General features: G+C 39.5%; 1 protein-coding gene across 1 annotated transcript in view; it reads right to left on the bottom strand.

Annotated features, from left to right (window-relative positions):
* The window catches only part of TANC2 (tetratricopeptide repeat, ankyrin repeat and coiled-coil containing 2), a 250,044-nt gene that overhangs the window by 12,155 nt on the left and 210,948 nt on the right, over positions 1-26,941 (bottom strand). Inside the window, exons 16-21 of the mRNA XM_014458693.2 lie at positions 18,823-18,945; positions 17,346-17,582; positions 12,860-13,045; positions 9,404-9,497; positions 3,685-3,818; positions 2,656-2,779 (exon numbers count right to left, since the gene is read on the bottom strand). Of these exons, the coding sequence (XP_014314179.1) occupies positions 2,656-2,779; positions 3,685-3,818; positions 9,404-9,497; positions 12,860-13,045; positions 17,346-17,582; positions 18,823-18,945 (898 nt within the window). The remainder of the gene's footprint in view (positions 1-2,655; positions 2,780-3,684; positions 3,819-9,403; positions 9,498-12,859; positions 13,046-17,345; positions 17,583-18,822; positions 18,946-26,941) is intronic.

A 26,941-nucleotide genomic window follows, 5' to 3' on the forward strand; every position in this document is an offset into this window, starting at 1 on the left:
AAGGAATTTTCTTAGACACAACATCTATAAATTCTCTGGACAGAGCCTCCAATGGTGAAAAAAACAGGATAAGAAGGTTCTGGATGTATATTATAGATAAAGTGATTTTTCAAAAAATAAGAAAAGTTGGAATTTAAGAAGTTAAAAGGAGATACATATGAAATAAACCCAAAATTCAATTTGTAATTTTCCTCCTCTTTCTTTCCCCCCCTTGCAGTTAAGGCTAACAGTTCTTCCAAACATCCATCTTCAAACTTTGGAGTTGTCTTCAACCCCTCCTCCCTATTTCCTAAATGCAATCAATCTTTGTATCATAATCACTGTTGCATTTGGCCCTTCTGTTCTATTCTAACAGCTACTGCACCTGGATTAGGGCCTCATTACCTCTCATCCATTCTACTACAATGGCTTCCTAATGGATCCCTATAATTCCTTCATCAAATCTATTCACATTATTGCCTGAGTGACTTTTTTATTTTTTAAAGCACAACTCTGGCATAAATTCCCTTTTTTTAAATCTTGAAAGGCTCCCCATTGCCTTTAGAATTAAGTCCAAACTTTTTTAATCTGTTCCTTTTCCATTTCTTTGCACATATGCTTCCCATTTTATTTCTCAACAGCACTCATGTACTTCACTGGACAACTTGCCTATTTCCCCAAACTTGTGTACTGTTCCTCCTTCTTCACTTTTCAATTATATTACTCCCCCTCCCTAAACAGAGAACATTTTTCCTATTCAAATTTCAAAGTCTGTCCTATTCTAACTCAAATACCTTTACCAGAGCACTCAGGATTCTCTGCTTTTTAAGGTAGTTATTTATCTTTGTTTCATCCCTTCCTAACCAGATTATGGACTCTTTGAGGGGGCACAGATTATAGTATATTAATTTTTTTTAAATATATTTTTTATTGATTTTTTACAGAGAGGAAGGGAGAGAGATAGTTAGAAACATCGATGAGAGAGAAACATCGATCAGCTGCCTCCTGCACATCTCCCACTGGGGATGTGCCCGCAACCCAGGTACATGCCCTTGACCAGAACCGAACCTGGGACCCTTCAGTCCACAGGCCGACGCTCTATCCACCGAGCCAAACCAGTTTCGGCTATAGTATATTAATTTAAAAAAATTACAGTTCCTGGCATAGAGTTCTACAAATAATGTGGGATAAATAACTGTTCATAGAATTTGTTGATTTAGTAAAAGTTTCTGATTTAAGCGTGAAAAATTAAATAGTATAAAGATCAGAATCTCTGCAGTGGTTAAGGGAGAAGAACTTGCTGGAATCTGTGCCTGATGATCTTCTACTGGAATGTGCAGTTACCTCAAGGTCATCAGTGGCTGAAGAGCTCCTGCCTTTCCAGGAGACTTGGGTTGTCCTGAGACATCTACTCCTGCCACATCTTATCCTGGGAATCCAGGCACATCCCACTTCCTCAACCAACTCCCTCTAAGCAGAAGTGAGAAGAGATATGAAACCAGACTTGTTTGGTAGCTTGTACCGAGGAAGCAAGAACCTCTCTGCACGCGGGCAGAGCAGTTCTCTGATTCTGACCCCACCTTTAGAGCCTGAGGCTGTGGATACAAATCTTCTCTGGAAGATCCAACTAAAGATCCAGTAAGTGTTTGACCGAGTTGTAGTTTAAAATCTTAGAAGAAACCTCTTCGTTCTAACTCAATTACCCTTAGCTGCTCTAACCTGGGAGTGATTCTTCAGGAGGCTGGTTTCCTTGAAGTGATGTGCTTATGGACAGATGTTTTTGGTCCAGTTTACTAACAGGAGAAGCTAACTAGAATGGAATCATTAAGACAAGTCACAATCACACTACCTCCTGCTTCATGCAAATAAATGCTCAAGTTCCACTAGAGCAGTGGTTCTCAACCTTGGCTGCACATTAGAATCACCTGGGAATCTTTTTCAAATCCTGATTTTTGGGCCTCATCCTCCAGAAACTCTGTTCTTTGTTATGGGGTGGGGCCACAACATTAGTAACAAAGAAACAGAATTTCCGGAGGATGAGGCCCAGAAATCAGAATTTTAAAAAGATTCCCAGGTGATTCTAATGTGCAGCCAAGGTTGAGAACCACTGCACTAGACAGTAGTGCAGAGTCAGTAGTGACCCCAGCGTTTCCACAGCAGAGGCCCACCAGCACTCCCCACTGTTCTGCACAGGTAACTGAGGTCATAGCAATCAAAAGGAATCTGAAATGTTTTGATGGTGGTGTGTATCCTTTAACTTATTTCCCATTCACCAGGAATATGTGAATGTTGGTAAATGTCAAAAGGCATTTATTACAAGAGGAGGGTAATAATATCCCGAGTCCTCAAATAGGGTACCATTGTCAGCAATTGTCTTAGTCTCCAGTTGCCTTCTTTGGATACAAGAAAAATATTAGTTGTGCAGGACTGCAAAATAATTGATAAAGTTAAGGTCAAAATACAAGCCCTGGAAGATACATTGAATATACATTAACATGCAAAGTTTGGTGATTATTCAAACTTTTTAACTGAAGAGTTTGAATATGTTAATTTGGTTAGAATACTGAAGATCCCTCAAGCCACAAGGATTAATAATATCTGTTCTTAACATGTCTTGGAATCCATCACTGTAAATTATGGGCACTGACCATCCAGCTCTGGCAGCCCAGGACTGACCTTGTGCAAGTAGAAAGTCCACAGTTCCCAGATGGCCTTCGGAAGCAGCCATCATCAAGGGAGTCCGGCCTTGCTTGTCTGCCATGTTGACATCAGCTCCATGGGTGAGCAAAAGATCAACTATCTGCAAGTTCAGAGAAACAGGAGCCAATTATCCAGGAAGAGCTGCTGAGCAGACGCAGGCACGCTATCCCAGACACTGTGTGAACCCCCAGATAACTTTCCACTGCAAGCACCCCCTCAAGTTCCGCACAGTCCTTGTACCATGTGATTTGATCTCCGACTCTCGCAGGGACAGCTAAATGTGAAGAATTCAACTCTGAATGCTCGACTCAGCCACTAAATAAAAAAGAATTTAAGGTAACAATGGCCAAGATGGGGACTAAGCAATCCCATACTAAACTCCAACACAAGTCCCTCCTGTGTCAGTGCCATTTTATTAACCTCTAGAAGTTGCAAAGCTGCCTGCAGTGAATATTTGTGACTGAACTGAATACCATAGAGAGTCTCAACTCTTTACCACTGTTTGGCTTCTACAGCCTTTTTTCTACTCAAGTACTTTGAAAAGGATTATTACCAATATGCTTTCGTTTCCATCCTAAGTGTACAAATTAGCATCTATCCAGAAGCCAAACATCTGGAAAGACCGAATAACTAGAATTTATATACATCACATTTTCTTTTAGCAAATCTCAGACACCTGCAAATAAGTGGTTAGTAGGGATCTGTTGAGATATGAACCTCCCCAAGAACTTGTGGATACTGTAAAATGTTCTCTGGAAAGAGGCAATTCTACAACCAGGCCAAAAGTAGCCAGTCTTTCTATACAATCTAGAAATGAGGATGATTTTGAATGTTAAATTTTTGACATATTCTCAACTGGAATATTAATAACAAACACCCAAGTCCTCAAACGGGATGATTGCTGGGTAACTCAAATTTTGTGATTCTTTTTTCTCCCTATGCATCAGAACTTCCCACCTAGAATTCATTCTTGCCCATGGTCCTAGAAGTAGCTGCCCTGCTTACCTGCCAGTGCCCCTGGCGAACGGTGCTGAATAGGGGCACTGCTCCTCGACGGTTTGGCTGGGCCACTGCCGCCCCTTGTTCCAAGAGCAGACGACATACCTCCAGTTTGCCCCTTCCGGCTGCAGCTGTCAGGGCTAAGGGCAGAGAACACAGACTGAAAACAGGTGGCTCCTGCCATCTCTAATCCTGTGTGTTAAACATGGCAGTATATCTGTGTTTGATTCATATAAATGCTACTTTACCTCCAAGAATAATGATTTTTAGCTACTTTTGTCATGAAAATTTAAGTGAATACAACTACATTTAAATGGGCTTATTTATAATATGCAGAAACAATTATAAGAACACATTTACGGAAAAATCACCTTTGATCAAACTTACTTCATTTTATTTTTTCCTACCCTGACTCTTTTTTGGTACCTCTTCCTAGCTACACACCTTCTACTGGTATATGTATGGCTGGAATGCAGGGAGAAGGGCTTTTGCAGAGTAAGGTCTTGTTTTTAGAATTAGCTAGGAACAATCTCTGGCCACCTCAGTTCTTGGATCCTTAAACCCAAGAACCAAAGTTAGAAATTGTAGTCCATGGGTCTTGGGACAGTTTTCATTCCTTTCCTTCATTAGTTGAGACAGACATTTCTAGTATATCTGCAACCATTTTTATATGAGGATCAGAAGTGTTCAAGGCAATAGTCAAGATGAGAGGTGTGACAAAAACTCTTTTCTTGTGAATATAAAGATGAAGTCACAGACAGAAATTAGCTATAGTGAGTATAAGAGACACAGCAGGAAGAAACTTAAACGGTCTTTCCTTGCTGCTGTCCTTTGTTTATGATCTTTGATACAGTTGGTATCTAATGAGGGAAGCAATGGAAATTCAAATCAAATGGTCACTTATAATCTTTTTCAAGTGCAAATTATAGCATTTTGTCTTTGGGCTTGGCCAAATTTATCCACAACTGACTCATGTGCAAAACCAAGATGACCTGTAATTTCCACCAAGATAAACCTTCAAGTAATCTTTTCCTTCCTCAGTGATAAGAAGGGCTTAAGGGGCAAGTTTAGAAGATATATTCACTCAAACTAGATGCATCTATGCCTTGTCCTATATGCATTTTCAGTTTTATTTGAGCAGTCCTAACATTATTTCTGTCCTGTTCCTCACAGACGGGAAGTGGCGTGGTCCTACCTGGGGTGAGGGTCATTTCTAAACCCCCAATGAATGTGTGCAGGTATTGATGGGTCTGACTATTGACTTGATAAAGAAGTTTTGTCTCTTATTCTTCAAGTCAAAATCAAAGCAATCTTCCCTCTTTCTGAAGTTTATATTTCTAATACTTCAGAAACTGCAACACTTCAGTTCTTGGGTCAGAACACCAGAGCAGTCTAAGAACTTGAATGGACATTATAACATTGTATACCTGAAACTTACACAATGTTATATATCAATTATATCTCAGTAAAGCTGAGTGAAAAGAACTTGAATGAGTTAGATACTTGTGAGGAATTGTAACATCACCTTGTTGGTACATAAAACAAATAATTTGGAAAATTTCTAACTCCCATGTTCTGATCCCATTTAAAGTAGCTACTAGGTAGGTGACAGGGTTGCAGCAAACTTCCCTTTTAATATCCTATGTATGGGAAAAGGGGGACAAATACATTATTTTTCACAAAAGAATTTACAATTCCCTGGAGAAAATATGCACAGTATTTCAGAATCAGCCTTTCAGCAATGATGCCAGTTCACAGAATACAGCTGCCATGCATACCCAGGGCCCATCTTGAATGCTAAACTTATACTGTCCATTCTAACCTGGAGTTATATTGCTCTGGTTGGCTCATTTCAACCCACTGGATTGCACATTTATATGAGAGGGAATGTTTCATTTGGCCCTTTTCTTTGTTGTATCTTCTTAGGTTATGATGTAATTTGGCAGGAATTCATATCTCAAAGCTGATAGCTGAATATGGTCATTAACGCAGCTGGCCAATTTCATCTCAGAGCAACACAACTATGTAAAATGGAACCTGTGCTTTTCAAAATCCAAAAGTAAGGAGTTGCTTTGGCTGGATTTTATAGCAGTCTTATCAAAAACTGTTACAACTTTTTTGGGGGGGAAAAAAAGAAAAAAGATTAAGGTAAAGCCAGTTCTATAAAAACAATAAACTGATTCTCAGTGCAACCACAACAGTTTGGAGCCAAATCTCTTTCTGAGAGACCAGTCACAAAATTTGCTCGCTAGCTTGTCAGCATCTGATGAGATTATCTGACATAAATGGTCCTTTTCCAAATGGAAAAATCTAAGGAGTATGAAGAGGCAGACAGGATACAGCTCAGAGTTGGGGAAAAGCCAGTCTGCTTGGATGGGATGCTGACACTAAATAGAACACAGCAAAGCAAATGGTTCTTTGTTTTTTTTTCCAACCTAGAAAGAGTGCAGAAGACAGGTCATGTCAGACCAACGGGAGGGTGTGGTTGTGAGACATACACTGATCACTGCTACAAAACATTAATTAAACATTTATTGAGCTACTTGTTAGACACTGTCTCTGCTCTTAAGGAACTCATGGTTCAGTAAGAATCACAAAAAAACAAATAAATTACTATACAGTGTGATATGTACAACAGAAATAAGTCCATGGAGGTTGGTTGTATGGAGGTGTCACAGGGGAAGAAGTGTTTAGAAGGTCTCTAGGAAGAGATGATAATCTGAGCTAGAAGCTGAAAGAGAAATAGGAGACTTACAGGCATTCGAAGGCAAGGAGGAGGCATGTTAGGCACAGGCAGAGAATGTATAAGGCAATGAGGTAGGAAATAGCATGTTTATTGTATATGGAGTAACTGGAGAGACCGGCAATAGATGAGGCTAGAGGTCATGACTGGTCTTTTAATGCTACATTAAATAACTTAATTAATGTGACAGGTGGTCACTGAAGGGGGGTAAGCAGGAAAGTGACATGAACAGACTGTGGCTCAGAAAGATTGCTTTGGCTGAAGTCTGGGAGATGAATCACAAAGGGTGCGGCTACAGACAAGAAGAGCAGTTAGGATGTATTTGCAATAATCTAGGCAAGAGATGATGAGGGCATGAATGAGGGTATCTTGTTTACTCTGGGAACTGGCTTCCTTTGGGCCATGGGATGACTCAGGCCCTTGAGTTGCTAGAAGCTTTTAATGCTGGTCATAGTTTTTGCCCATATGACAAAGGAGAAGAGGAAGTGGTGAATAATCTTGTCACCAAATTGCTTTTCTTCTGTGTTGTTCCATAAAAAGTCTGTGAAAACCCTGTGGGATGGGAGGGGTCAGCCAGAGGGTGAAAGCTGGATGTAGGAAGATGCTACCTGGAAGGATAAGAGGCTGCAAAATGGGGACAAAGGCAACAAGGATATTCTGGTGACCTGCTTTTAGAAAATCCGACATGTAAAAATTACACCTCAATATTTCACTACATGCTAAGATATAGTTCACTGATTCTAAGATGTGCTTTTTTCTTTCACACTTTCACACCTCTGAATTGGAATGCCTCTTACAATTGATGTGGTAATAAAGAATTGTGCCAGTTTAACTGGCAGAGGTTGTTGTTTTTTGTACTGGCACAAAATGTATTGATTATATAGTTTCTTATAGTTACTGGTGTCTTAGATTCAATTTAGCAAGTGGTACAGATTGTTGAAGACATCATGACCATCATATTTTCCTCAGGGATAAATTGTGTTGTTTAGAACAGGGTTGCAGTCAACCAGCTGGCTGTAGATCATAGACCTTCGTTCCCTATATAAGGGAAACATGTAAGATTTTGTCTTTGGAGGAAACATCACAATTCAATTGATCATTATAAATTTTAAATGATTATGTGCTATAAGTTAGAAAGAAACATGTTTACTTAGTTCCATCACTATAGAAAGAAAAGCAACTCATAATTTTTGGTGGGTTGTCAGAACATTTTCACATAGCAAAGATATCATTTCCCCCAAATTTTTCTAAGGTCAAATAACTTTTTATAGGTCTATAAATTATACTACAAATGTATTTCATTCTATGCCAAATTTAAATAGCATTTTATGTTTCGAATGCTGAAATTGTTTCATATAAATATCACGTTAAACACAATTCTGATTATAATCAAACTGACACGAAGCTCTGGGTTTTCACAACCTTGAGATATGATACATGTGTAAGACAATGTAACAAACTTTACTGCATACTTAAAGTATGAAATGTTTTAAAAGTCCTCAGACCAAAAGCTTTATTCTAATAAGCAATTCATATAGATAAAAAGGTCTTCTACTTAGTTCACACCCTTCTTCAACATTTTTAGTAATTATTTTAAATATACTACTAGAATGTGTAGGTCTTGTAATTTCTATTCATTATCACCATTAGACCACTTTTTTGTTCTCCCTGTGGTTATATGTGCGTGGTCTGACCACGGGAGTCTGCTGGGAGGGATGGCAGCGCTGTGCTGGGAAAGGCTTTGCTGACAGGAGCAGTAAACCAGTATGTCCCTCTGCAGCTCTAGCTCACAACATGCGTACTCCAGGACTGCTGATGTCCTGGCCAGTCTCTTCCCCCAGTCTGTCCTCTGGCTTCCCTCAGGGTGAAGTCCCAGAGACAACAGCTGTTTCCAGCTGCACATTTTCCTTTAATCTGTCACAGGCTCTTAAGCTGCAGCTGCCTGGCATCTGCTCCCTTTGGCTCTTACAGAGGGAGGGATTGTTTGAGGAGTAAATTCCTGGGCTCTGGACCATTCTACATAATGTTAGAGAAGCCATGAAACCTATGTAAGATTTTTGCCATGGATGGAAACATGGCAATTCAATAGGTGATTGTAAATTTTAAATGAATTCAAGTATCTTTTCTTATTTTTAATAACACTCTGACTCTAAGCAAAACACATAGCCTTCTTGTTTGGTAAATATTCTCCCTAACTTGGCCATCTCAATATTGGTCTCCTCCTGGCAAAAATGACACATATCTGTGGTGACTCTACAGTTTTCATTGCCCTGGTTCCATAAAAACACATAGGAGGTTACTAATGTTTCTCCAGATGTTGGAGTTTAGACTTGGGGGAAAGACAATAATCATTTCCTACAAAGGTCACAGGAAGAGGCTTCTGTTTATGTAGTAAATTACTGAGCAATACAGAAATCTCTTTGCTACAGACAGAGAGATGGCATGTGGCTGCACTTTACAGGGTGACACCTTCATGTTGCCCCCAGAGACCAACTTGACTCATACTGTGTCAGGTACCACTCTGCCATAGCACTTGGTGAAGGCAGAGTCGGAGATAAAAATGTAATCTCCTGGTTTACAACTACAGGTGAAGAGAGTTATTTTGACAGGAGAATTATTTATTCCTAACTGTTACAAGGATAACATCAAAAAAGAGAAAGGCCACAACTATTTTCTGCTCTGGTTTGGCACATTGTAAGGAAACTTTCAGTCTTTTAAAAATATTTGGAAACAAGAGCAGGGGAAAGTTTTGTTTGAAAGAAGACTCTGGTGCTAATGGTATGGGGAATCCAAAGGGAAGGAGAATTGAAAGAGAGAAATTGCTTGACTTTTTACTTCGGCTGAATTGGTCTCCAATACAAAAGCCACCAGAGAGATGCCTAAGGTGTGCCAGAGGGAAAATCAGGGTGGGTGATGCAGAGAACACCTCCGCACACATACAGCACATACAAGAGAGACGCGAGTGACGTCCATGACAAGTACCTGTCTCTCCCCAGAGACTGTCAAAGCTGTTGATCTGTGCTCGCTCCACTTCCTCTTCATCTTTTTCTGGAAGATCAAGTAGGTAGGAGACAATCTGAAACAAGAAGTTGTGTCAGCTCAACTTCAGGTGGAAAACTATGCTACTGACACTAGCCTGTGAGGTTTGAAAGCTACTTGGATGACACAAGTGTTATGAAACCTCTTGCACACAGAAGGAACTGAAGTGCCTGGCCTGGCAAAGGAACCCGAAGCTGCCATGATGAGTACTTGTTCCTATCAGGCACAGTTTACATGCTTCTCTGAAGACAATTCACTTACATAGCATGTGATTTTTAAAAATTACGTATTTCTCATATTTAAGTTAAAGAAGCAACCCTTCATCCTCCAAATAAAAAAAACCAATAAATAAACAGAAAAAAAACAATTAAACAAAAAATAAAATAAATATGGACAACCTTAGGGCTTGTATATCTTCCGAGCAGAGCGATTATCTCCTTTAAATATAAGGACTGTTTTAGGGACATGGGGGAATGGCTGCTAATTAGAAAGGAAAGTGACAGCTCTGTTTCCAGAAATTTGACTGTAGAGAGAGTTTTAAAAAGCCTCACAAAGATAATAAAATTCCAGTTTTACTTAATATTCCCTTGGTGACATGTTAGGTCAGTTGATAGGGTAGCTGCATCACTGAAGCAACTCATGCAGTGGTACTGGCCAATGAAAGCTGAACTTTAAATTTTCAGGATTTTTGCAAGTCTGGTGTTAAACAAAGATGTTTATTAAAAGTTAAATCACAATTAAATTATATTTAAAACAAAAGTTAAAAAATAAAATCTTGTAATTTCCTGATTATTTAACTGTTTTACAATTATCTATGCTCTTGAGGTGATTTATATCTATTGTGTCTGTATGATGAAAATATTACAGAATGGTGTGCTACTGTGTATCTCTCCACAACTTTGTGTTCAGTGATGTCACATTGGTAGCTTGAAATCAGCCATGGAGGGAGTATCTACACCCTGACACTGGCAAACATTACAAATCAGGATTTGATTTAGTGCTGCAGCTAAAAGAACTTCCAGTTTAATGAATATAATTTGCATGAGGGCAAGAAGTAGTTTAACAATAGGTCACATATCAGATTTAATGACAAAATTATTGGGTAAATTGGGGTACAAATTCATTTTATAAAATCACAGTGGAGTTGCATGATAGCTAACTTGCTAGGCTGGCTATGACACAAATTTAGCAAACATCAACATCAGCATTCAATTAAGAGTATTGTGCTCATTCTCACTTGTAAACTGTGTACTACATGTTCTTTGTATCAGTAAAATTTATAATAAATTTAAGTATAGTCATGCATTAGTTAATGACGGGGACATATTCTCAGAAATGTGTTATTAGGTGATCTTGTCTTTGCCTGAACATCCTAGAGTACACTTAACAAAAACCTAGATGCTATAGCCTACTACACACCTAGGCTATATGGTATAGCCTACTGCTCCTAGGCTACACACCTGCACAGCACATTATTGTACTGAATACCGCAGGCAACTGTAACACAATATTAAGTATTTGTATATCTAAACACAGAAAAGGTACAGTAAAAATACAAAATAAAAGATAAAAAAAATGGTGCATCTGTATAGGGCACTTACCATGATGGCGCTTTCAGGACTGGAAGTTGCTCTGGGTGGGTCAGTGAGTGAGTGGTGAGTGAATGTGAAGGCCTAGAGCCTCACTACTGTAGACTTTATTAAACACTATACACTTAGGCTACACCAAATTAAAAAATTTTTTTTTCAATAACTTTTTAACTTTATAATTAAAAAACACACTTTCAACTCTTGTATTAACAGTTAGGTTAAAACACAAAGACACTGTATAGCTGCACAAAAATATTTTCTTTATGTCCTTATTCTATAAGATTTTTCCTATTTTTAAAATTTAAATTTTTCTATTTTTAAAACTTTCTTTGTTAAAAACTAAGACACAAACACACACCTTAGCCTAGGCCTACACAGGGTCAGAATCATCACTATCACTGTCTTCCACCTCCACAACTTGCCCTACGGGAAGGTCTTCAGGGGCAATAACATGCATAGAGCTGTCAACTCCTATGAAAACAATGTCTTTTTCTGGAACACCCCCTGAAAGACCTGCCTGAGGCTCTTGTTGAGGACTTGTCAATCTTTTCAGAAATATGTCCATGGTGGTCTTTTTAAAAATTTTTTTATTTTCCATCATAAATTTGCCTATAAGCAGATACTGCATTATTAATGAAATTTTTTTGGTGTTGGGGGGTCCATATTTTCAAACTTTCAAAGGAGCTTATTGAGGTCTTCAAAAGCTTCTACTAAACCCCACTGTGAATTTTCTTAGGGATTCTTCTTCTCTTTCTTCTGCAATTCCTTTTCTTTTGCCTCTTCTTCAGTTATGTGTTCCTGTTCTAGTTCCAACAACTCTGCATTAATCAGTTCCTTAGGAACCACCCCTAGGAGCTCCCCAATTTCATCATCACCCACATCCAGGTTAAAGTGTTTGCCATCTCAGCCACAGCCCTGTTAATTTTTGCAACCTTCACATCCTTGGCAAATCCTTTGAAATTAGGGACAAACCTCTTGAGTGTCTTCTTCCAGATGCCATTTATATACTCCTTGGTTACATCACACTCATATATGTGGTCTGTTGTTGACCAAAATGTCATTAGGTGGCACATGTTAGGTGGCGCATGACTGTATGTATGCTCTCGTCTCTGTCTCTCTTTCTCTCTCTCACTCTCCTCCTCCCTCTCTCCTGTTCCACTCACTCTCCTTCCCATAGCTGATTGTTAACATTTCCTAGTATACTACCAATTCCATATATTTTGCCACTATATTATTACTATCATAAATAAATAAGTTAGCAAAATACCGTTTGTATAGTATTTAACAGTTTACAAAGTACCTTTCACACAAGCCTTGTAAAAATAGTTTATTGGACTCACTCTATTGATGGGAAACTAAGGTTCCAAGAGATTGGGTAAATTGCCCAAGGTCCAGAGCTAATGAGTGGCAAAGTTGGGACTCAAACCTAGTCCTTCTGAGATTCTAAATGTTGTGCTATTCCCATGTCACACTGCCTATCCATGGGGACACAGCTCAATAAATAATCCTTCTGAGCCTAGTGTCAGTATCTGTTAAATAGGGGTGAAAGGATGGGGAGGAACTGGATTAGATAAATTCCAAGGTCCTTTCCAATTCCCACATTCTGTGCCCATAATTCTAGGTACCTTGGTTAGAATTCAACTGCTTCATGGAGTCTATGCTTCCTATTCCTCAGAGTAGTGATCAAAAAGCGAATTCACATTAATTAGAGTGGCAATTTTGCAATAATGCAACCCTTTTCTCCTGGTCTCCTAGTCTTTCAATACATAGATTGAAAAAAAAACCCAACTTTAATTGCCTGCTTTCTTACCTCAGTGTAACCCATACTGGCTGCAGCAATGAGGGCCTGCTGGATGGCTTGGCTCTTCTTAAACACCCCTTGCTGCTGGCTGGCCATTGTCCAGTCACACTGAATCAGAAACTTGACGACCTCCAGATGACCTCGGAGTGCAGCATGGACCAAAGCACACTGTCCATTCTTATCCAAGTGATCCACCTAAGGGAAGGGGACAGAGAAATCTGTGTGAACGAAGAATGGGGCTGTACCCCCACTCTAGTCATATCATCCCACTGCACAGCCTGGACTACTAAGAGTCAGTCTTTCCCACGACCTGAACCAATCTGAGAAAATTTAGAGGATACTCTCCTACTCAGCCTAAATCACTACTGAGCTATAACTCTGGTAGAAGCCCCCTGAGGTTACAGGGTCAGGCTTTTGTTTTCACATTAAAAGAAACCAAAAAAACCCTCCAGTTCCAGCTTTGTTTTTCTGAGGTATATTCTCCTTTGTCCTTAAATAGTTCTTTTCCGACCAAGATTTGAAAGACTCGTAGCTCTCTTGGTACAAAAAAATGTATTTGAAACCATGAAAGCAAAAAAATAAAACCATTTTGAAGCTATCTCTCTCTCTCTCCTCCCTCCCCCCCCTCTCTTTGTCTTCCAAAGAAGTAAAATATCTTTTGTATCATGAATCACACATTTGACCACCAAGCTTTGGCAAAGGCTGCATCTTTCTTCCAGTGTGAGGGCAGAATCTCAAAGATTTGACCAAAATGGCTAGAGTTACTTGGACCTTAATGCTAGACTCAGTTCCAGAAGCAGTTTTTACAACGCAGTGTTGGTTTAGGCTGAAGGAAGGGCCTGATTAAGATCAATCTACCAGAAGGTCCCTAGCCACAGCCTTTTCTGACAGGTAGGCAGGTTATCTTCCAGTGGTAGTTAGAACATTTGAAACAAGTTCTCTATCTGATTTTCCCCAGCTTTAGGTCCACTCAGCCATTTATTTAACAAATGTTTACTGAATGCCTACGATGTGCAAGGTGAATGAAAAGGTGAATAAGATAGTAAAATATAAATTCCGTGCTCAAGGATTTTCAAACAAGGTAGGGGAGATGTGACCAATATGACAAACGTCTGTCCAAAAAAGAAGTTTATAATAAATGCCATAAGAAGAGTAAAGGTGCAATAAAATTTCAGAGCATTCCCAGCTAGAACCTGAAATGAATTTAGTCGGAAAGGTGTTATGGTCTGAATGTTTGTATCCCCCCCAAATGATATGTTGGAATTCTAACCCGGATGGCATTAGAAAATAGGGCCTTTGGGGAGTGATTAGGTCATGAGGGCAGAGCTCTCATGAATGGAATTAGTGTCCTTATAAAGGGACCCCAGAGAGCTTGCTTGTCCCCCTCCACCACGTGAGGACACAGCAAGATCTGTCTGTGAACCAGGAAGCTCTCACCAGACATCGAATCTGTTGGCACCACGATCTTGGGGCTTAGCCTCCAGAACTGTGAGAAATAAATGTTGTTTATGAGCCACTCACTCACTCTATGGTATTTTGTTACAGCGCCCAAATGAACTTAAGTCTATATTAACTCACTAATAGGAAATGATTAATTCTAGTTTTTTTTTTTTTTAAGGAAAGGGTACATAAAGGGTTAGTTTAAACTGCAAAGTTGAGAGGGTCTTATGAAATAATGGGTTAGGGATTTGAAAGGACACAGTACCCAAATTGAAAGAGCTTCCAATGATCAAATATGGGCCAATTTGAGCAACAAAATAAATCATAATAGCAACGGTTACAGTTCATAGTATAAAATCAGTATCTAGAAATCCACTGTGCTAGAAATAACTGACTAAATACATGGGGGAGAAGTTACAGCTCTTCTTTACAATAGAATTCCAATTAAAAATATTGAAGGAATGGGAGAAATAGAAAATCACCATTGGGCAAACACTGATGGATCCTGAAATTAGTAGACAAAAGCATGAGAAACAGGTCTCAAAGCATCTCCCTAAAATATAATTCTTAATTTAAAAGGGTAGACAGTAACTTCACACCTGAGAAACCTGGAAGGCACCACCTTAACAAAGCAACAGAAGTTAATGGTATCACTTTGGTGGTATAATTGACAAAAATATATATTCTAATGACGAGAAAATATAAGACAAACTAAAATTCAAGAACTTTCTACAAAATAAATGGCTAATATTCTTCATTATCTTCTTAATGCAGAAGCCATGGGAGGGAGTATGAGGAGAGGACAAAATCTTAGTGAACAGTTATATTAAGAGAAGGAAGAGAGAAGAGCAACCAGACAGGCAGGAGGGGTACTAGGACCATATTACAAGTTCTGAGAAGTATACTCAATACTGTCTAAGGCAGCCGTGGGCAAACTACGGCCCGCGGGCCGGATCCGGCCCGTTTGAAATGAATAAAACTAAAAAAAAAAAAGACTGTACCCTTTTATGTAATGATGTTTACTTTGAATTTATATTAGTTCACACAAACACTCCATCCATGCTTTTGTTCCGGCCCTCCGGTCCAGTTTAAGAACCCATTGTGGCCCTCGAGTCAAAAAGTTTGCCCACCCCTGGTCTAAGGGGTGAGAAATGAGAAAAAGTTACTTTATTTGGTGACTGGCAGTTGTTAGTGGATTTTGAGAGAGTGGCTACATTTGAGTGCCAGGAGTCTGTGTTTTATTTTGTTTATTTATTTATTTATTTATCGACAGTATTACAGATGTCCCTCATGTCTCTCTTTCCCGCCTCCACCCTGCCCCAACCCCACCCCATCCAGGCCTTCACCCACATTATTGTCTGTGTCCAAGTGTGTTCTTTTTTTTAAAGACTATTATTTATCAGGCACTAAATCAGATAAAGAGAGTTCATCTCTTTTTAAAAAGGCTTTCTTGTTTTTAATTCTCCTATTTTCTGGATGAAACAAGTAAGTGCGAATGCAGGCTTTGACCAAGTTGTGTTTGATTCCAAAGTATATAATTTTTAATGACTTGCCTCCTCCTTCTCTCATGGAAGCCACATGACAAGTAGTTAAGGAGTACTAAGTGAACAGAGGTAGCAAGTACAGATGACTCGTAGAACAGGTGTGGTAGATATGGAAGGTAAGAGATGGGAGCTCCTGGTTAGCAGGAGAAAGGAAAATTTCTCGTTTGAGTTAGAGGAGACATTCATAAGGTTGTAGAAACTGGGGGAAAAGGCAGTATAAATTAGAAAAAGAATGAAATAAAATGTGAGAGAATGAGCAACTCATTGAGATAAAAAATATAGTTGGAGGCCATTGCTTTGGAAAGGGAGGAAACAGTTCCTTTCTAAGGCAGAAGTAAAGGGGAGTGTAGGTAAGGATTCATAGTTTTGAGATATACATTGAGAGGAACTCAATCTTAGTAATGTAGGAGGGTAAAATAAGTTTGAGAGGGTACTGAAAAGAACAGAAAAGATTTATACATCTACTGTGGGGAAAATGAGAGATGAGTAAAATGACAGCTGAGCAGCAGGGAAGACCCAGTTGAGATTAAAATATGAATTCACAGCAACAGTAATAAGGCCCAATTATCATTCTATTTCTCGAGGTGTTCATTCTATTGAACAGGACTTTAGAGGCGGCCCATCATTGTGTCACTGTAAACATCAGAGGCTCTGGGTTCCACTGAGGGTCCCAGGTCCCAGGTCCAAGGGAGTCTCAAGAGTTCCATTCTCTCGCTGGTAAAAACACTGGACACCTCAGAATGAGGTCATACTTATATTTCATATTACTTATATTTCATTGCAAAACCACCAAAATCCTCAGTTTGTTTTCAGGACTGAAACAAAATACCACAAGGCTACAATTTCCTCAGAGGCCTCCATTTTGAGGCCAGCACTTTTCTTTTCACCAATATTTTGAAATTGAGTTATTTTACATCAGTGGCTCTTGGGTTACTATAAAGCAAACACATTTTTTAGAAAGGTTTTTAGAGAATTAGAATATACTAACAGGAACACTCTGAGTGCCTCTGGTCAATCTGAGGATAATCAGAGAGAACCACCTTCTCCCCATACCTCTTTGGTGGGGATCTTCAAGGATAGGAAGAGGGAGTCTGGTCTCTGTTCTTATCTCCATGGCTAACTTATCTTCTCTACACATGAAAGGCTGAGGCTGCAGGCACCAGTCAGTTCAGATTTCCCACTGCAGTCTCCCTGCTCCTCCACCTTCTCTTTCCTTACTCTGAGCTCAGTAGAGAATTTCTTGGTTGTTAGGTAGAGACTTTTTGTGGCTGCTGCTAATGAGGTTTTCTAAGTGCCCCTCAAAGGGTTTAGGACTGTGACCAGATGCAGTGTGGAGCTGGCATGCAAACACTGGGATGTCTGGGGAGCCCGTGTTCCCTTTGATCTGCTCCCTAACAGGGTTTGATGTGCTCCACCTGGATTCATGAGGTAACACAGGAGATAAGGATGACTACAGCAGGAAGAGAGATAAAGGGAAGAAAGGAGAAGCAGCAGAGCCAGGTAGCCATTACCTTGGCCCGTTTCTTGCACAGCAGCACAACGATGCTCAGGTAGCCCGCCGCTGCGGCGTAGCCTAGAGGAGTCAGGCCACTTTCAGAAGAGACATCCACATTGGCTCCAAACTCCAACAGCAGGGCCACCATTTCTGTGTAACCAAGATGAGACTGGACACACAGAATTGGGGCATTATTTAAAACCTCTGTCCGGTAATTAATGTTGGCACCTCCCAAAATCAGCAGTCGGCTGACCTAGAAATAAGTAAATAAAAATAACACTCAAACAAATATTAGTCACATCCTTTTAGTCATCTTTTATTAAGTCACCTGGGACCCCATAATAGTGTCTAGTAGCAATTAATTAACTGCTTTATAAAATAATTGTTATGTGTTCCTTTTTTTCAACACCTTGCCTTGGGAAAGGGATGTAAAATGTCTCTACATAAACCACTTAGAAACTAGAGAAAATGCCACCTGTACTATTGTGCTGAACATAGTCTCTACCATTGAACTATTGGTCAGAAAAGCCCCTAGTAAAACAAAGGCCACCTGAGATTGACTTACTCCCTAAAAGCAGCAGGACCTAATCCTATAAATCAGGGTCAACTATTATAGAAGGCCAATAGTTTGCTCTTTAATTCACAGAATAAAATGTAACCATTAAAACATATTATCGGCCTGGCTGGCGAGACTCAGTGGTTGAGCATCAACCTAGGAGCCAGGAGGTCAAAGTTTGATTCCCGGTCAGGCCATATATGCAGGTTGCGGGCTCAATCCCCAGTGTGGGGCATGCAGGAGGCAGCCAATCAGTGATTCTCTCTCATCATTGATGTTTCCATCTCTCTCTCTCCCTTTCCCTTCCTCTCTGAAATAAATAAAATATTTTTAAAAACATATCCTATATAATAAAAGCCTAATATGCTAAGAGTCCGGTCATCTGTTCAACCAATCAAAGCATAATATGCTAATGATATGCTAAGGCCGCTCAACCGCTCACTATGATGTGCACTGATCACTAGGGGGCAGACAGTTGACCAGTCAACCAGTTGCTATGACATGCACTGACCACCAGGAGGCAGACACTCCAACTGGTAGGTTAGCTTGCTGCTGGGGTTCGGCCGATCAGAACTGAGCGAGATGGGCCAGACATGCCCTGGAGCCCTCCCGCGGTCCTCTCTGGCTGGCCAATCTCCCGCGTCCCTCCCCGGTCCTGATCGTGCACTGGTGGGGTCCCTCGGCCTGGCCTGCGCCTTCTCGCAATCCGGGACCCCTTGGGGGATTTCGGAGAGCCGGTTCTGGCCCGATCACGCAGGCCAGGCAGAGGGACCCCACTGGTGCACGAATTTGTGCACCGGGCCTCTAGTTATCAATAAAAGGCTAATAGGAGATAGTCTAAGGCAAGTCAAAGATTAATTAAATAGCCACTTAAATGTCCTCCTAATTCTATGTTTCACAGTTAATTCTTTAATCTATGTAACTCGTATTCATTTACCTTTATATTTGGAGTGTAGAGATTTCTTAAAGATGCCAATGCCATGGACAGACCTTCTGTGCTGTAGGAGATCCAGAGACCTTGGAGGATGGAGGATGACACACCAACTTTTTTACTCAAACCCTGAAAAAGAAATATTGAGACAAGTCATTAGCCCAGCTAAAAAGTACCACTGGCAATAAGTTAGTGACCTCTAGGTTTGGGATACTAATAAGTGAGAGTAGAGTCTCACCCTAACAATGCCTGTGCCCAGCAAAACCACTGATAGGGACAAAGACTGGCTCTGTTGGAATAAGCTAAGGTCGAATGTCTCTATCTTAGCAGTCTCTTGCAACAAATCTACATAATACCTCTCTCTTCTGCTATATTTGGATATAATCCATCCCCCCCCCACACCTTTTCTATTAGCCTTCTTAAGTCAATCTCTTAAATTCAAGTTAGTAAAATACACACTGTGACACAGAAAATGCAATGTGATCATTGATCTCCATCTCATTTCCTTCCTGGGCATTTGGGAAAATGATATTTCCCAATCTCCTTTACAGTCATGTGGGGCATGTGTCTGATTTCTGGCTAATAAAATATGGGCAGAAGTAATATATCATGTCCAGGCTTGGACCCAAACTTCCTGTGCATTTCTCCACACTTTCTTTTTCTTTAAAAAAATTTTTTGAAATTGATTTTAGAGAGAGGGGACGGGGAGGAAGAGATAGAAACACTGATGACAGAGAAACATAAACATTAATTGGCTGCACCTGCATGCCCCATGTTGGGGATCAAGCCTGAAACTCAGGCATGTGCCCTGACTGGGAATCGAACCAATGATCTCTTGGTGCATGGGTTGATGCTCAACCATTGAACCATACCCGCCAGGGCCTCCCCACACTTTCTATTGTTCTTCTTGAATGGAGGATTCTGAGGTCCTTGGAGATTTTACTACTAAGTGGAAGAAGCTTGTCCAAGGATCTGTACTGAATTGCAATGTAAATGAGAAATGAACCTTTGTTTAGTCATTGAGATTTTGTAGGTTTGTTACAGTAGCTAGCATTCCTCACCCTGATACACAGTGCAATGATGTCTGTTCACCCGCAGGAAAACAACAACATAGGTTGACTGCCATCAGTAACAAATTTTCTCTTGTATGGCTGGCCTAGTTCCCATGGCATGTACTAATGTTTGCCCCTTTCATGTGGGCTTCTCCAAAAGGAAGTTAGAATAAGTTGTGTTTTAAATTTTTTGTTGTTAGGGCAAGACTCTTTCAGTCATCTTACCATTCCGCCAGTATCTGGGTCAAGTGAGGAGTTAAAGCAGAAAATCCCAAGGGCAGAAAGATATTAACAATGAAGTTTGAGATCTAATAAGTGGATTTGGGGAGGCATTCTTTTTAAAAACTTAAGCTACTTCTGCTTGCTTTATGCCTTGAAATGCACATTCTTCTATTTATGTTCAAATCAGCAACGTGTATTTAGCTTCTCTGAAAGATGTAGCACTCTCTCCTCTGCTTAGGACCTATAAGTCTTGAATTTAAATTACCCTTGAATGTAAATTACCCTTTTTTCCTACGTGATACCCAGGATAGTTTCAGTCATTCAGGGCACCAAGTACATTTTAAATGAGAAAGCCTAAGCTGTTTAGAGTAAAACCGGATGTTCCCAGAACGTTGTGCTGTAATTTTTGCTCAGGGGAACTTGGGTGGATTTCCACTTCTGGTAATGGTTGATCTAGGTAATTTGGACAAACATTCCTGCAAAGGACAACTGGAAAAGCTGTACAAAATTTAATATATTTCTTTATTGGTTTCAGAGAGGAAGGGAGAAGGAGAGAGAGATAGAAACATCAATGATGAGAGAGAATCATTGATGGGCTGCCTCCTGCACGCACCCCAATGGAGATTGAGCCCGCAACCCAGGCATGTGCCCTTGGCCGGAATCGAACCTGGGACCCTTCAGTCTGCAGGCTGACACTCTATCCACTGAGCCAAGCCAGCTAGGGCAAAGCTGTACAAAATTTAAAATACATCCTCCTTGAAGACATGGAAGGACTACAAGTTGAAGAATTGCTGGGCCAAAGATTTAGGATAGAATGAAGCCCAGAACAGTTGGGCTTCATTAGAGCTGCTTCCCCACTGGGTGTGCCTGCCAATTCCACAGAGTTACCTAGGAGTGCTTTTGATAGCTTTGGAATTTATGAGTAGGTGAAACTATTTTGTATGATATTGTAATGGTAGATACATGATATTACACGTCTGGCAAAATCCATAGAACGATACAACACACACAATGAATCCTAATGTAAACTATGGACTTTAGTTAATATGTCAATATAGGCTCATCAACTATAACAAATGTCCCACACCAGTGCAAGATTTTAATAATAGGGAAAACGTGGTGGGGGAGTGAGTATATGAGAACCAACTGTATTCTCTGTAAACCTAAAATTGCTCTAAGAAATAAAACGTACCAATTAAAAAACAGAAGCCTGGGTTATACTCCAGAATAATGAATAATGGTCTCTGGGAGTAAGAAATATGTGTATGTGCTTAAAGTTCCCCAGGAGAATCTAACGTTCAGTAGTCCCCCCTTATTCGTGGTTTTGTTTACTGTGGTTTCAGTTACTTGTCATCAACTGCAGTCTGAAAATATTAAATGGAAAATTCCAGAAATAAACAATTCATGTTTTAAATTGTACATCATTTTTAGTAGCATGATGATATCTTGCAGTCCTGCTCCATCTTGCTGGGATGTGAATCATTCCTCTGCCCAGTGTATCCACGCTGTATGCACTACCTGCCCAGTAGTCATGTTAGTAGCTGCCACAGTTATCAGATTGACTGTGGTGGTATTGCAGTGCTGTGTTCAAGTAACCCTTATTTTACTTAATAATGGCCTCAAGGCACAAGAGTAGGGATGCTGGTGATTCAAACACATCACAGAGAAGCTGTAAAGTGCTTCCTTTAAGTGAAAAGGTGAAAGTTCTTGACTTAAGAAAATAAAAAAGTATGCTGAAGTTGTTAATCTCTACAGTAAGGACAAATCTTTTTTTAATATATATATATATATTTTAAATTGATTTTAGAGAGGAAGGGAGAGGGATAGAGAGATAGAAACATCAATGAGAGAGAATCATTGATCGGCTGCCTCCTGCACGCCCCCTACTGGGAATCGAGCCCACAACCCAGGCATGTGTACTTGGCCAGAATCGAACCTGGGACCCTTCAGTCCGCAGGGCGATGCTCTATCCACTGAGCCAAACCAGCTAGGGCAAGGACAAATCTCTTTTGTGTGAAATTGTGAACGAGAAAAATGAAATAGTGCTAGTTGTGTATCTTCAACTGCAAAAGTTATGACCCCAGTGTGTGTAAGTGCTTAGTTAAGATAGAAAGGACATTAAATTTGTGGGCGGAAAACATGAACAGACAGCAACAAGTTACACCAGAAAGCATGAAGCCTGTATGAAAACTTCCACAAGGCATCCCCTGAAACAAGTGACATCTAGCCATTTACCACAAGTAAGGGACAGTTACACAAATTCAGGAAGAGATTTGGACTAAAAAATATAAAAATTACTGGAGAGGCTACATTCACTGATGAAGAAGCTCTGCTGGGGGTCTTGGGATGTATCCCCTTAGGATAAAGGAGGACTACTGTATTCACAAGTTGAAAACCATTGATCTAGATCTCTTGATAAATCTCAAATATACATAGAATTATATAACGACTGTGATACTATTTATGCCAGGTTTAAAAATCCTGAAATAATTCTGTATATTGTTTATGAATATATATCTATGTTGGAAAAGTACAAATTATGGATGAGAAGAACACATAATAACTCAAGGGTAGAAATCATCTCTGAGAAGGGAGAGAAATGGGGTAAGAGAAGGATACAAAGGGGACTTCTACTGTACTTGTTTCTTAAACATAAAGAAAAAGACTTGAAGCAAACATGGACAAATCTTAACACCTGTTAAAAATGGTATAGTATTTGATTATTCAATTACCTCTGCTTTCTTATGTGTTAGATATATTTCATAATAAAAAAAATAGGAACAGGGACATCTTGTCCTCTAAGATGAAAAAAAGGTAAGAATTGATAATGATATAGAATGATTTACTAGTGAGATGAGGAGAGTAGTTAAAGAAGTCACACTCGATCATTTTATTTTTTTTTAGTGACTCATAAATCAGGCTGTTTTGTTTAGTTATTTGACTTGGTTAAGAGCTAGAGGAGAAAAAATGGGAAAAGGAGTTGGTAAATGAACTTCAATTAAATGGTCCAGAAAGAGACCACAAAGCAACACTCAGAGTCCCAGTGAGGCTGGAATAAATACATAGGAAATAAGTCTGAAATATAGAGCTAGATTCTAGGATTTGTGGTATAAGTTTTACTTATACTACAGACTTGCTAGTCTACTGATTTCTTCTGCTTGGTGGGGTTGACCCTTTGCTCCAAAGAGTTCAGTTTAGTTAAACTCAAGTTGACAAAGGTGACAGGCAGATCCCATTACCAGGCAGGAGGTAGCAAAAACCTCACATAATTCTAAGCTGATGGATTCTTAGAGAGACCTTGAGGTCCAGACAACTAGAAAAAGGTCTTTTCAGTATCTATAACTATTGCTCAGGCAAGAAGGGATCTCGTTTTGTCAGAGATGAATGGCAATGGAGTCCCTTTCTTAAATATTTGTTAGAATCTAAATTTATAGCACTTTACTAGTTGGTAGGAAACTTGCTCAGTATTTTTGAATACTTCCCGAAGAAAGAGAAAGCATGACGAAGCCAGAGCAATCTCATCTTAGGGATCTTAACTATGGCTCAGGTATCTTAAGATCATGGCAAAAACTAACCTTGGGGGGTTATTTAATGAGTTTCTTTAAGGCAAATTATTTACAAGTATATTGCCAATAACCTACTAGTAGCTATTCAAAGATCTCAAATGGATTATTACCCTTTTTATCCACCACCCAAATAGCCATGTTTGGTTATAATAAAAGGATCCTGGTAAACAAAGGAGATGATGTCTTTCATTGTAGAAAAGGGGTTGGCAAACTATGGCCCAAGGCCAAATCCAGCCTTCCACCAGTTTTTATGAATCATGTTTTATAAGAACACAAGGACAAGGACACCCACCCATTCATTTCTGTATTGTCTCTGGTTGCTTTTGAGCTACAATGACAGAGTTAAGTGGTTTCAAGAGAGACTCTATGAAGTACAAAGCCATATTTGCCAATCACTGCTGTAGAGGATGCTAAGTAACCGCTGAAGTGTAAGGGTGATATTACCATATAAAATCTGTGCTTATGATTAAGTCTTATTGTCAGGAGATTTTTATTAATAATTTGAGTCATATAACCTTGTATTAGATATATGTCTAGTATATATTATGTATTTGCATTTTATTATGTACCTTATGTATTTTATTGTATGCTCCTTATAACAACCTGACAGATATTTTTACCATTTTATAGATGAGAAAACTGAGACTGCTTAAGGTAAATGGGTTCTGTACTTGAAACCATGCCTTTTGATTGATGTCTAAGAATCTTCTACCCTCTAGATCAGCAGTTGCCAACCGGTGGTCCTTGGATCACTGGTGGTCCGCGAGGTCCGAAAGGTTGGCAACCGCTGCTCTAGATGTCTACTTATAGCACTTTCCCCCTGGCCAATAGTTCTGTTCTGGTAAGAAATGCTATAGTACTGACCAATCCAAGGAACATTTTAGAAGGCAGCATTTAGGGAGCTAATGTAAGAGCATTCCAAAATCCTTCCAGTGAATAGACCCAAATCAGTGAAACACCCTGCATCACAAACTAGATTGAAATATTTCTGGCCACAATTCACAAACACCCTGCTTTCTTTTCATAGATTAAAAAGAAAAAATCTAAATAGCAATGAGAGGATGATAAAAGAATTGTAAGTGCTTAATATCATTGGTCATTAGGGAAATACAAATTAAAATCACAGTAAGAAACTACTTCATATCCACCAATATGGCCAAATTATATTTTGGGGCATAGTGCATATGATTTTCTTAATATCAAGAAAAGGTAAGACAATGTCTAACAAGTACTGGCAAAGGTTTAAAAAAACTGGAACACTCATACATTGCTGGTGGGATTGTGAAAAAGTACAGCCACTTTGAAAAACAGACTGGCAAGTCCTCTTCTAGGTCTATTTCCAAGAGAAGTGAAGACATATCCACACAAAAACCTGAACACTGACATTGTAAATATACTCAGTGCCACTGAGTTGTTCACTATAAAATGGCTAATTTTATTTAAAAAAAAAAACTAAAAGGGGGAATATCTGTACACTAATGTTCATAGCAGTATTATTTACAATAGTCAAAAAATAGAAACAACCTGGATGTCCAACTAGTGAATGAATAAACAATATGGATTATATGGCAGTAAGAATTAATCAAGTATTAATACAGGCTACAACATGGATGAACCCTGAAAACATCACACTAAGTGAAGAAGCCACACACAAAAGACCACATATTGTATGATTTCATTTATAGGAAATGTCCAGAAAAGTCAAATCTATAGAGAGAATGTAGATCAGTGGGTTGCCAGAAGCTAGAAGAAGCATGTAGAATACCTTCAAATGGGCACAAAGATTATTTCTAGGGTAATGTAAAGGTACTAATAGTGGCGATAGTTACACGACTCTAATTACACTAATTGTCATTGACTTGTATGAGTAAAATGGGTGAATTTTATGATATATAAATTAGACCCCAATAAAGTTGTTAGAGGCAAAAAGAATGAAAAGGGCTCCATAGCCAGCCTAATTTCCAGAATTACAGACCCACAACCTCAGATTTTTAGAGTGATTAATGACATGGTATGTACTTTTTCACAAAGATAAAATAAGGGAAATTGAAAATTAACTGGAAAGAAATATAAATTGGGCTACATGTCACTGCTGATTAGAGGTTCTAAGTCAGGGGTCCTCAAACTACGGCCTGCAGGCCACATGCAAATACAAATATTGTATTTGTTCCCGTTTTTTTTACTTCAAAATAAGATATGTGCAGTGTGCATAGGAATTTGTTCATAGGTTTTTTTTAAACTATAGTCCGGCCCTCCAACGGTCTGAGGGACAGTGAACTGGCCCCCTGTTTAAAAAGTTTGAGGACCCCTGTTCTAAGTGGTACAGGGTATAAGCATAGAGTCTATTTTTGCCTTTTCATGACCTTCAGCTGATGGGCACTGAGAATTCTAGCAGTCTGGGGGAAGCCAAAGCCTATCAACAGGGAGCACTCTGCATTTAAAGGACCCTAAAAGTGCAGCATCAGGAAAACCGTAGTCCAAGTCTACATTCTTCTACTTGCAGTCATGTCAGCACCTATGCTGTACACCCAAGTATTTATGGCCTGAATCACACAGGGAGCCACTCTTATCTCAGGCAACCATGTTGTCTGTAGCAACATAAGATAAAACTGTGTCAATGATGGGTGTATGGTTAAAATGTAGGTTTCCATGCACTGGATACAGTCACAGTGGGTCAAACAAAACTTATCATTTACCTGTTAATGTGGTGTTCATTTTATGGTACAGAAAAGACAAGCATAAATTGCTTTGCATCTGATCCTAGGCAGACAGTGATGCTAAAAGCTTTAGAGTTCAAAGTGGTGATGCTTAAAAGTTAAATTTCCTATCTAACTGAAGGATAATTATCTCAGAATTTCTCAAAGTAGCAGATACTTTTTAAAAAATATATATATTTTATTGATTTTTTTACAGAGAGAAAGGGAGAGGGATAGAGAGTTAGAAACATCAATGAGAGAGAAACATCGATCAGCTGCCTCCTGCACACCTCCTACTGGGGATGTGCCCGCAACCAAGGTACATGCCCTTGACCGGAATCGAACCTGGACCTTTCAGTCCACAGGCCGATGCTCTATCCACTGAGCCAAACCGGTTAGGGCAGCAGATACGTTTTGGCCCATTTGAAACAGGAAGAAGCCACCTTGCCTGTAATTTTAGTCCCATTCTTCTCCCACTTATCATTGGGTAAGATAATTTTTTTTTTTTTTAGTACAGTGATTTTTCAGAGAAGAAAATTATGATTCAAATAAAGGACCTGTCACTGTGGGTTCACATCTGTCTATCTGA

This window comes from Myotis lucifugus, unplaced genomic scaffold, assembly GCF_000147115.1.
Source record: "Myotis lucifugus unplaced genomic scaffold, Myoluc2.0 scaffold_99, whole genome shotgun sequence".
NCBI lineage: Eukaryota > Metazoa > Chordata > Mammalia > Chiroptera > Vespertilionidae > Myotis > Myotis lucifugus.